Below are 11,908 nucleotides of genomic sequence, written 5' to 3' on the forward strand. Positions count from 1 at the left end.
CGCAAAAATGTCACGATCATTCATGATAACTTTTTTGTTTACTTAAATCATATCGGGGGAGATTGGAAATGGATAGATATGTTCGTTTATTCTTTTTCCCTTTGATTCTTCATGCTGTTTATATTCATGTGCATGACATTGTATATCCGGAATGATTAGAGATATATAACTACGGTCTAATGCTTTTTGGGGGACTTATAAAGTGTATTTTACAAAGATTAAGTAGCAAAATATATAACTACGGTCAATTAATGATTTGTAAGAAAAGTAATGTCTGGTATTGTGTAAATTGCAACACGATTACGTAACTTAGAAGCCAGGTAACAGTTTAGATACCAATAACACTACAACTCGGAATTAAATCCTTTACATCAATAAGAATACAACTCGGAACTAAAATTATTACCCAGAAAACAAACCATCAAAAAGACTACAACTCGATACAAAATTACTTCCCAGTATCAATAACATGCTCATTCAAGCTTATTTCCAGTTTCAAAGTTTTCCCATTTCCTTTTCTTTTCCAGAGAAGCCAAAAAACTATGTTTTTATTCATTATCATCATCATGCTCGTCGAAAACAAGGCAGATCTTCAACATCTTCGAGCAGTTTCAACGGAAGAAGTCAAATACTTTGCCGAGGGAGTGAACGCGTTTTTTCATGGAAACATCGGCAATGGAATCGATGAACGTGGATAATGCTTTGACGGAAATGCTAACACAAATCCATCGAGTCGAAAGTAGAAAGACACTAGACGTTGGAGATGATCCTGCAGCTTTGCCAAAAGGTCAGACAATCAATGTAAAGGATGATGTCTCCGCAGTCAAGAAAGCCGATGAAGAGATATTGACCTGACACTCAGTGCTCCAGATTTAAGTGATCATCGTCTCTTTACCTGTTTCTGAACTAGCTCATTATTTTGATTAAAATCGAAGCCAATTGTACTTTAACTCATTCTTTCTCACAATACAAGGCTTATTCTATATATAATTTATTTTCATTTTCATGACAATACAATCTCGTAAATGAAATATAACTACTATTTTATTTATCTACCAGTAGAGAACACATCAGCAAACTCTCATTGTTTAGTTACATGTTGCAGATCAAGGACATGGACTTTGACAGTGACAGCAAATTGGCATATTAATATATTCCTAAACTCATTTGAACTTTCAGGCAACGCGAGTTTGTCTCCGATGAGATGGAAGTCTAGAAACAAGTTGGTTTCGAATGGAACAAAGCTGTGCTACGACATCAATCATGTTCATACGTGCACTTGTTGATTCAGAAGTACAAACGATTCCAATTTTCAAAAGTGAAATCAACGACTCAAAAGCTTCAGTCTTTCTTGAGAAGCTGCTTATCTCTTGAACAATAACAGGATCTGCAATCTTGGCCACGTTCTCCGGCAAAGCAGCCTCGACAAGTGCACGAAGGTTTAGACCCTCTTTGAACATCTCACTCGTTGGTCTCTTTCCGGTAATCATTTCCAGCAAGAGGATACCATAGCTATACACGTCACCGTATATTGACACTTCATTCCCTATACCATACTCTGCAAAAAAAGCATTACAAGCTAGTCAAATCTAATTACAATGGGAGGACAAAAAGAAAAGCGTGAATGTATATTAATATATATACCGGGTGGAGCATAACCAACTGTTCCTCTGAATCCAAAAGAGTTTGATGAGTTTGCAAAAGAATTTTGGATGTCATCTGATAAAAGCTTTGCCAGCCCAAAGTCGCCTACGTGCCCGGTCATGTCTTCATCAAGAAGGACATTGCTTGGCTTCAAATCACAATGAACAACTGCTGTTTCACAATTGTGATGAAGATACTCAATAGCACAAGCAACATCAATGGCTATGCTTAGCCTTTGTAGAAGATTCAGGCTCTTTGGTACTGAGCTTTCCTCGTTTGTCCGGACATTTGGTGGGTGCAGCCAATCTTCTAAGCTCCCATTGACCATAAAATCATAAACAATGGCCTTGAAATCATTGCCACGATAATCCACGCCTGAGCATGCCGTTATTACCTTCACAAGATTTCGATGTCTGATGTTTCTCAGAGCCTCACATTCCACGATGAAACTTTTGGATGCTCCTTTTCGTAAAAGATTAAAAACTTTCACAGCGACTGTCGTTTCTTGATTTATAATTCCCTTATACACAGATCCAAAGCTTCCGACTCCGACTAAATTCGTAGAGGAGAACCCTTCAGTTGCATCAATGAGGTTTTTGTATGACACCTTCAAAAGAGAATTCTCCAAATTCTTCGAAGCATATTTGTTGCTGCAAACTGCTATGTCACTTCACCTGTGATCACGGTATCTGCTGACACAGGTCTGGAGCAGTTTTTCGTTTGGTTGGCAGTTTTCGTCAAACCTCATTAATTCATCAGATATGATCCGATCCTCATACAGTCCGTTTGGGAAACTAGTTATATGATTTAACTTGGCTAAATTGTTCCGTTTTGGTTGAAGAACGATTTGAATGGAGAATTACTTTGTTTCCTTTTCGGAATAGGAAGCAAGCTACTAAAAGAGAAGTCAACCAATTGCCAAGTTGTTTTGATTCCGTTTTGGTGGAATCTGTGAAAGGTGAATTGCTGAAGTTATTACTGAAGATTTATTCCTGTTTTGATTCGGCCTGAAGACTATATAAAGAGGATGAAGAGACGAATCAAAGCACCACTGAATAGAAGCATTTAGAGAGAAGCTCTTTTCACCTTTCTTCTTTGTACTTAAACGTTTAGCACTTATAAACTTTGAGAGTTGTTATCACAGTGCATTGTTGTAGCACTTGCAATCTGAAAGAGGGTTGTAAGAAGCCCTTGCCCGTTTGGTAAGGCACATCGTGTAAGTCCTAGACTAGGTGAGTGTAGGCAGTGGAGGTAGAAACAAAGAGTACACTTAGTAAAATAGGAAGTAGGTTATATATGAGCGAGTTGTAACCCGTGTACTGTCCTGTTGTTACATTGATAGTGGAATCCTGTTTTACCTCTGGGCTAGGCCCCGCAGATGTAGGGAAACCGAACTGCGTGAACATATCGCGTGTGCCTTTACTTTTCTGCACTGTGTTTATTTTCACTGCACTAACAGGCTCCTGCGAGCACACGTGTTGTTTTAACCTCTGATTACAGTCAGTATCACTTTCAATATTGTTTTCTCTTCATTCTCAGTAGACAAAGAAACGGAAAAATGCTAATCAATAGCACTCCGAAAATCCCTGCAGTTGTGTAGATTATCAACTTCTTTCTATTAGTTAATCCGCTTTTCTTTATTGTATTAGATTTGCAATTTGGCAGCCTGAATTCAAGTATTCCTCCACAAAGCTTACCATTTCCCTGGATTGAAGTCGAGCTTGCATTTATAAAGACGCCTTTCATCGGCACCTCGCCCTCTAAATTATTATTCGATAAATTCAAATATTGCAAGTCAAAACTCGAAAGGAAGTCGGGGATCTCACCTGACAGATTGTTACTCGAGAAATCTACATACTGAAGGCCTCTCAATGAACTTAAAGATAATGGGATTTTACCTTCAAACAAGTTTTGTTGGATGAATAATTGTTCTAGGCTCATGAACCTTCCGAGTGTGCTTGGTATCTCACCCAATAGCATATTTCTTGAGACATCAAGGTACCCTAGATTTAGATTTCCAACTAAACTTGGAATGGGCCCCGTTAATCCGTTGTTGGAGACGTTGATGTACATTGCTGAAGGGCTATCAATGAGACCGGAAGGTATTGTGCCACTGAGATTGTTTTCCGCTATATTGAATCGGAACAACTTGGTGTAATTACTCATGCTTGGAGGGATGCTTCCATGAAGATTGTTTCTGGAAAGGTAAAGGTAGGCTAGTTGACTTAAATTACCAAACGAAGGCGGAATGTTCCCCTGGACATTGGAATCCTGTAAGACCAATGCGTGAAGCCTATTAAGCCTTCCAATAGCAGAAGGAATTTGACCAGAGAAAGGGTTGTTTGACATAGAAAGAATTTCTAATTGAGTGAAGTTTCCGATCCATGTTGGTACGTTTCCTGATATTCTATTCTCATCAAGTACCCAGTTTTTCAGGCTTGACACTTTGCTCATGCATTGGGGCAATGGGCCACCAAAGTTATTTGTACTCATTGCCAACACCTCTAAGTTGGTGCCATTGGCCAAAGAACACAGGAAATTCAGGTCATCCTCTACTCCACTTCCAAGAGGATTTTCATATATTCGAAGTTTCTTTAGATTGTGCAACTTCCCCAAAGATGGAACTCCTCCACTAAATTTGTTTGTCTGAACTTGAATTAATATGAGGTTTGAGGCATTGGATAATGAGACGGGAATGTTTCCTGTAAAGTTGTTTTCTGCAACAGAAAATATTTGGAGATTTGGGAGTGTTATGCCTATATTTGAGGGAAGATTTCCTTGGATTTGATTATCCCACATCAAAACTTTGCATAAGAGTGAGATTGAAGATTGATGGGTGAATGATACCTGCCAACCCACAATCTCCTGCTTGAAAAAAGTAAAGATTTTTAAGATGGCCAATACTACTAGGGATGGCTCCGAATAGATCATTGACTCCGATAGAAAGCACAGATAGAGAAGAGAGATTCCCCAAAGAAGGAGGAATCATTCCAGTGAGCTTGTTAGTGTGAAGGAACAGTTCTTCTAGGTTTGGCAAGTGATTGCCAAGTGCCCAAGGTATTTCACCTTCCAGATTGTTATTATGAATATGAAGATAATTCAAAGCAGAGCAAGATGATATATTGGAAGGAATCGAGCCTCCGATCGAGTTGTTGTACAATGAAAGTACTTTTAACCTGCATAAATAACCAATCCTTGAAGGTATATGAGAATTGAAGGTGTTATTTTCTAGATAGATGTTCCTTAGGACACTCATATTTCCTATATACGGAGAGATTGAACCTGTGAGCTTCTGTGATCCGAGGTCAATGGCTATGACTCTCTGGTGTCGACGGCCGCATGTAATTCCGTGCCAGTGGCAGAAATGTGTAGTTGTGTTCCATGTCTGCATGATGCCAAGTGGATCATAAACTATCATCTTCTTGAATTCTAGTAAGGCTAGTCTGTCAGTCTCGTTCCCATTACTTTCAAAACAAGTAACAGAGCTCAGCAAACTGAACAATAACAACACAGAAAGAGTATAAAATTGGCATCGGAAAGAAGTCATGGTTTATTTTGTAAGGGCTGATGGAAAGAACAATGAACCCAACAAATTTATAGAATGCAATTATTTGAGTAAATGAAGATGATTCGTTGACTGACTAAGTTAGTAGTCAAGTAAGGATAAATAATTGTATTTCCCAGCCACATGCATGTTAACAGGGAGGAAATTTCTCATGGAAAGAAAATCGGCAAGCCGTAGCGACTACTCTGAATTGACGATAGACAAATTGGCCAGACGTAGCGACTACTCTGAATTGGTGCACCTCATGATTACAAGTAGAAATATTCAATGTTAGGTAAAAAAGCATCTCATGATTACAAGTAGAAATTTGTGCAGTACTGTAAAATGTAAATGCTATTTCGGCACAGATTCAAGAAACTATTGTTCACATTTACTTTATCCAGGATACTGGATTCATTGTCACTACGCACAATTCAATATTCCGTTAAGCTTAGATCTACACCAAACGGTTCGAAATTTGAAAAATCCGACACCACCACGACATTCACCTCGTCGAAACGAGTCCGGCCATATGAAAATTTCTGAAATCCGAAGGCTACCGACCGGCGGCTCCGCCCAAAGTGGTGGCCGGACCACTGCGGTGGTCGCCGGAATCTGCAAAATTTTTTGGACGAAGGTTGAAGATGATGATGTGTCATTTTTGCTGACATGTCGCTTATGTGGCGCTGACTGTGCACACTTGACAGAAGATTGACTGCCACGTAGGCAATTTTTTGACGGAAATATGATTTTGTTAAGAAATTTAACGAAGATGTATGTTTTTGTTAGTTGACTTTTTCGAGGTAGCAACTTGTTAAAACTTTCACTGTTGAGGTAAGAAAAATGATATTATCCCAGTATATATATATATATATCTATATGCACCATACTAAATTTACACCCGTAAGAACAAAAATTTCCCATACAATTTTTTTTTGCTAAGCTAACTTTGTTTTTTTCAAAAAGAAGCTTCGGTAGGGTTTTTTTTCCTCATCAATACAACTACTAATTATTTAATTAATTAATAGAAGATTTATTTTGTTTTTATTGTGATTGATGGTTTTTTTTAAATTAGGAGAAGTTTTGTTTTGTTTTTATTGTGATCGATTTTTTTCCCACCATACTAACATTCTATTATTGTGTAATCAATGAAATTATATTGAAATAATTATCTTTTCGATCTTTTGATTATAGATCGTTTTACTAGATGTCGTCAAATTCTTATAGACAATAGCGAGACTTTTTCAATTTGTTCCAATTCTAAATTCAATTACAAATTTTATTGTCAAATCAAAATTCGACACATGGCGATTTATTGATCAAAATTCGGCCATATAATATTTTTTGAAATCCGGCGACTACCAACCAATGGACACCAGCACCGCCACTTTTGGCGGCTCCGTCGTTGATAGTCGTCGGATTTCGAAAATGTTTATTTGGCCGGACTCATTTTAACGAGATAATTGTCATGGCGGTGTCGGAATTTTCAAATTTCGAACCGTTTGGTGTAGATCTAAGCTTTTGGCCACCGCACCTTTAAGCTTAGATCTACAACAAACGGTTCAAAATTTGAAAAATCTGACACCACCACGACGTTTTGCTCGTCGAAACGAGTCTGACCATATTAAAATTTCTGAAATCCGGCTACTACCGACCGGCGGCTCTGCCAAAAGTGGTGGCCGGACCACCGCGGTGGTCACCGAAATCTGCAATTTTTTTTGAGAAAGGTTGAAGATGATGACGTGTCATTTTTCTGAGTAAGCAGGTGACATGTCGCTTACGTGGCACTGACTGTGCACACTTGACGGAAGATTTGCTGCCACATAGACAATTTTTTGACGGAAGTATGATTTTGTTAGGAAACTTAACAGAGAAGTATGATTTTGTTAGTTGGCCTTTTCGAGGTAGGAACTTGTTAAAAATTTAGGTCTTGAGGTAGGTAAAATGTTATTATCCCAAAGAAAAATCTTAATTTTTATTATTGGAAGAAGAATCATAATCTCAAAAAATAAAAATAAAAATATCGCAACTAAAAAAAAGAAAGAGAATCATGACTTGCGCGAATCGTGATGTAGTGCTACGGCCTACTGATAATAAGTAACATTAAGAAATTTATTATTAAGTCCCAGAAGTTTATTCGACTTTATATTTACATCTTTATATTTAAAGTTTTGTGAGTTCAATACACAAAGAATATTAAGGGCTGTTATGAAATTTTTTTAAAATTTATGACACCACTATGATATACTTGCCTTGCCTCCGCCACTGCACACAACGTCTCTCTAAATAAAAATAGAGAATTGATAGCTTGTTATTCAACAGTATAACATGACTTATATACCCATGTCAACCAATATCAACATAAAAAAATATATATATCTACAATCTTATTTATAAATATTTTTTCAAATTTCTTTTCTTTTTTAAGTAATCTTATTAATAATTTTAGATTTTTCTTGATTTTTATTCAGATAAAATTTTTCATCTGGTCTCTTTTTATAACATGTCTCTTTAAAGTGAAAGTGGAATGTATCTTTTGTTTTTTCTTTTCCATTCATTCTAATTTCTTTCGTTTCATCTGTTTTGTCCGGATCCTCCTTTTCTTCCGAAAAAAGGGAAGGAGAAGGATCTTCTTGGGTGGATTCCTCTTGTTCCCATTCGGAAGTTGTTTCTATTTCTACATCTTCTTCGGTGAATTCCATTTTTAGTTCCATAATGTATTGGGAGTATTTACTAGCTTGCATGTTTTATCTTTGAATAATTCTGTTTTGCACCTTTGATTTTGTCAACATTTCGATTTTTACTTGACTGAACATGGCGCCTGCCTCTGTGTACTTTCACTTTGTTTTGCTGCTGCCTTATTAATATTTGTACATTGCTCTTACGATGCGGCAACTGCCGTGAAGTTTGGGACTTCTGCCTGTCTCTAACCTTATGATGTTTCATTCCTTGTTTTCACTTTACTGTCTTGTTAATATTGCAATTTTTATGATTGTATCTGTATACTTGGTAGGTTGTTTCACTTCTTACTCGATAAAAGAAATCCATGGTTTAAAATTCTTGTTTGGTGATTTGAGGTGCAGGGCCTCAGATTTCCCAAGGGAATATGATGGTGCCTGTCTTCAGATGAGAATGTCATATAGTCCAGCTGCACACTTTCTCCTTTTTCTCGTGCAATGGACTGACTGTCAACTTGCAGGAGCTCTTGGACTGTTAAGAATACTTATTTACAAGGTTGAAGATTTGTTTCTTACAATTGGACTCCAATATGTTTTGTTGAGCTACTTCACTGCTATGGGATATGACTGATCAAAACAACTGCTTCGTGCAGGTGTATGTAGATGGCACGACTACCATGTCTACCCATGAGAGAAAAGCGAGTATTAGAGAGTTCTATGGTAAATTCTCAGTGCAAGTGGATTGTTTTCTAGTATTCAATTGCTATCCATATTATATCTGTTATCACACTCGGTGTATATTCTTGTTGAAAACAGCGGTAATTTATCCCTCTTTGTTGCAACTTCCAAGTGGTGTTACTGATGCTGAGGATAAAAGACAGAGGGCTGTTTGCATGGAAAAGTATCGGAAGAAAGATGACGAGTTGTATAAGAATTACACGGATGTAGATATTGAAAGAGAAGAAGAATGTGGAATATGCATGGAGGCTAACAGTAAGATTGTATTGCCCAACTGCAACCACGCCCTGTGTTTAAAGTGTTACCATGAATGGTACTGACATTTCCATCCTCTCTCTCTCTATCTCACACACACACACACACACATACTGTGAATCGTGCCATGAATCTGTTTGAGTTATCCCCTTTACTGGATTGCCTGGCTTTAGTTGGAATTGTTTAGGTACTTAACTTCCAAACTTGGCTTACTACGGCTGCTATATTTAATTAATCATTTATCTTAGCTTTTGTTGTATAAGTAGGAATAATAATCAAACTCGTAAATTATCACTTCAATTTGAATCTTATAGATAATAGAGAGATTTTTTCAATTTGTCTCAATTGCAATTCAATTACAAATTTTATTGTCAAATCGACATCCGACACATGCAGTTTTATTAACGATTAGTAATGTGACACATGTATATTAGAACTTTGAGTTTAACTAGGTTTCAAGTTATAATTTTAAATCAATGGTATTATTTTTTCCCTTTTCTAATTAGAAAATTAAAATACAATAAAAATATAATGATTCCTAATAAAATTCTACTAATTATTTTTTCCTAATATAATATTTTATTCCTAATTAATTTCCTATCTATTATTTTTAAAAAATCCTAATAAGTTATAATACACTATAAATTTTTTTATTTTTTTTGTTAAATAATTTTTCCAAATAAAAATTATTATATTCTTTTAACAATACTAATTAAAATATGCACATTTTTTCTATTCAAACGGGCATATTGTTAAAAAAAGTATTTCTAATCAAATAATAATAATATATATTATTTTTTTCTAATTTTTTTATTAAACTATATTCTTAATTTAGAGCTTTGAGTTTAATTAGGTTTCAAATTATAATTTTAAGTCTATGATATTATTTTTCATACTCTAATTAGGAAATCAAAACACAATAAAAATATATACCTAATAAAATTATAATACACTATATTTTTTCTATTTTTCTTATTTAATAATTTTTTTAATTAAAATCCATTATATTCTTTTTTTCTATTCCTAATTAATACCGGCACATCTTTTTTTTCTATTCAAATGGACATAGTGTTAAAAAATATTATTCCTAATCAAATTAAAATATATATTATTTTTTTATTAAACTATTATTCCTAATAAAAATCCACTATATTTTTTTCCTATTATTAATTAAAACGGACATATCCAGACAAAATAAATTTTTAATTTTAATAGGATTATAGATTTTGAAATAAAATCAAAATAATTATAATTAATATAAATTTAAAATAATTTTCTTTTGATATAATATTTGACATAAATTTAATGTTTAATGCACATAATTATTATATAATTTTTTAATATATATTTAAATTATTTATTTTGAAAGGTACGGACTTTCCGTCCAACAGACGGGTCCACTGACTAGTTAATAGAAAAACTAACTTCATCTCAAAAGCTTCCTCTCCGATTCATAAACTCAATAATAATTCTGGCAAACATCTGTGTGTAACCTGGAAAGAGATATTACTTATTAGAACAGAAGTTCACTAAGCACACTGATCATTGGTTCAATGCTGTTTCCCAGCTCATTAAGCTTCCATGAGTTCTTTGAATTTGTTGTCTACTAGTCAATGGGCCCGTCCGTTGGACGAAAAGTCCGTACATTTGAAAATTAATAATTTAAATATATCTTATAATAATTATATAATAATTATTTGTATTAAACATTATTAAATATATGTCAAATATTATATGAAAAGAGATTATTTTAACTTTATATCAATTATAATTATTTTGATTTTATTTCAAAATCTACAATCCCAATTAGAATCAAAATTTTATTTTGTTTTTAAAAATAATAAAAGTAGCAAAACGTAAAAATTACATATCAAGATTTGATTAGATAATAAAATTTATAATTGCATCTAATCAATTTAATTTTTCCTATTGTTTGAAATATAAGATACGCTCATTTTAATTATGAATTTAAAAAAATATATAGTGAATTTTTATTAGGAATAATAGTTTAACAAAAACTTAGAAAAATAATAATATATTATATTTTGATTAGAATTTTTTTTTAACAATATGTCCGTTTGAATAGGAAAAAAGAAGACATGCCCGTTTTAATTATAAATAAGAAAAAGAATATAATGAATTTTAATTAGGAAAAATTATTAATTGTTTGAAAAATAAAATATGCCCGTTTTAATTAAGAATAGAAAAAAAATATAGTCGATTTTATTAGAAATAATAGCATAATAAAAAAATTAGAAAAATAATATATATTGTAATTTGATTAGAAATAATTTTTTTAATAATATGTCCGTTTGAATAGGGAAAAATAATATATGTCCGTTTCAATTAATATATATAGTGTATTATAATTCTTTTAGAAATAATTTTTTAAATAATAGATAGAAAATTGATTAGGAATAAAATTATTATATTAAAAAAAAATAAGTAAAAGATAAAAGAGAATAGGAATCTCATATGATTAGGAATAAGTAATTGATAGAATTTTATTAGGAATCATTATCTTATTGTTTTTGAATTCTTAATTAGAATAGAAAAAAAAATATTGACTTAAAATTATAATTTGATTCCTAATTAAACTCAAAAACTTAATTCCTAAATTAAACGCCATGTGTCGAATGTTGATTTGACAATAAAATTTGCAATTGGATTGCAATTGAAACAAATTGAACAAATTGAGAAGTGTTTCTCTATTGTATATAAGATGTCATCGCTTTATTTCTCTGTCTGGTCCATCTTGAATCTTCCCTACTTGTTTGTGCCTTTTTATTAATGTTGATGGATTTTGCTAATAGCAAATGAAAACTTGTGAACTTGCAGGCCAGCGAGATCACAATCATGCCCCTTCTGTCGAGACAGTCTTAAGAGAGTAAACTCTGGAGATCTGTGGGTGTTCACTGATTTCAGGGATATAATCGACATGACAACAGTCGCAAGGGAGAATCTCAAAAGGCTTTTCAACTTCATAGACAAATTGCCTTTGATTATCCCCGAGTCTCTTCTTGATCCATATGATCCCCACTTGAGATAG

General features: G+C 33.8%; 2 protein-coding genes across 2 annotated transcripts; one reads left to right on the forward strand and one right to left on the reverse strand.

The window, feature by feature from the left end:
- Positions 1–1,175: 1,175 nt before the first annotated feature.
- On the reverse strand, positions 1,176–5,191 carry LOC139883061 (uncharacterized). Its single transcript, XM_071867289.1, has 5 exons — positions 4,582–5,191; positions 3,220–4,439; positions 3,003–3,134; positions 1,645–2,251; positions 1,176–1,558 (listed from the first exon to the last, which is right to left on the reverse strand). Exons 1-5 carry the CDS (start codon positions 5,189–5,191, stop codon positions 1,176–1,178), a joined length of 2,952 nt encoding a protein of 983 aa, XP_071723390.1.
- Positions 5,192–8,275: 3,084 nt separating this feature from the next.
- LOC139883067 (E3 ubiquitin-protein ligase AIRP2-like) lies at positions 8,276–11,908 on the forward strand. The gene is made up of 4 exons (XM_071867294.1): positions 8,276–8,422; positions 8,520–8,586; positions 8,683–8,917; positions 11,698–11,908. The coding sequence occupies exons 1-4, from the start codon at positions 8,315–8,317 to the stop codon at positions 11,906–11,908; spliced, it is 621 nt and encodes a 206-aa protein (XP_071723395.1). The 5' UTR covers positions 8,276–8,314.

Source organism: Rutidosis leptorrhynchoides, unplaced genomic scaffold (assembly GCF_046630445.1).
Source record: "Rutidosis leptorrhynchoides isolate AG116_Rl617_1_P2 unplaced genomic scaffold, CSIRO_AGI_Rlap_v1 contig347, whole genome shotgun sequence".
NCBI classification, from domain to species: domain Eukaryota; kingdom Viridiplantae; phylum Streptophyta; class Magnoliopsida; order Asterales; family Asteraceae; genus Rutidosis; species Rutidosis leptorrhynchoides.

Excerpts from the sequence above, each read along its gene's own strand:
- LOC139883061 (XM_071867289.1), bottom strand. The coding sequence starts at position 5,191 with ATGACTTCTTTCCGATGCCAATTTTATACTCTTTCTGTGTTGTTATTG. Across the intron at positions 4,440-4,581 it reads TCTATCTGTGCTTTCTATCG|GGGATAATCAAATCCAAGGA; the intron begins GAGTCAATGATC and ends AAGTTTTGATGT. Across the intron at positions 1,559-1,644 it reads AGTTGGTTATGCTCCACCCG|AGTATGGTATAGGGAATGAA; the intron begins GTATATATATTA and ends CTTTTTTTGCAG.
- LOC139883067 (XM_071867294.1), top strand. The coding sequence starts at position 8,315 with ATGAGAATGTCATATAGTCCAGCTGCACACTTTCTCCTTTTTCTCGTG. Across the intron at positions 8,423-8,519 it reads TAAGAATACTTATTTACAAG|GTGTATGTAGATGGCACGAC; the intron begins GTTGAAGATTTG and ends TGCTTCGTGCAG. Across the intron at positions 8,918-11,697 it reads TTAAAGTGTTACCATGAATG|GCCAGCGAGATCACAATCAT; the intron begins GTACTGACATTT and ends GTGAACTTGCAG.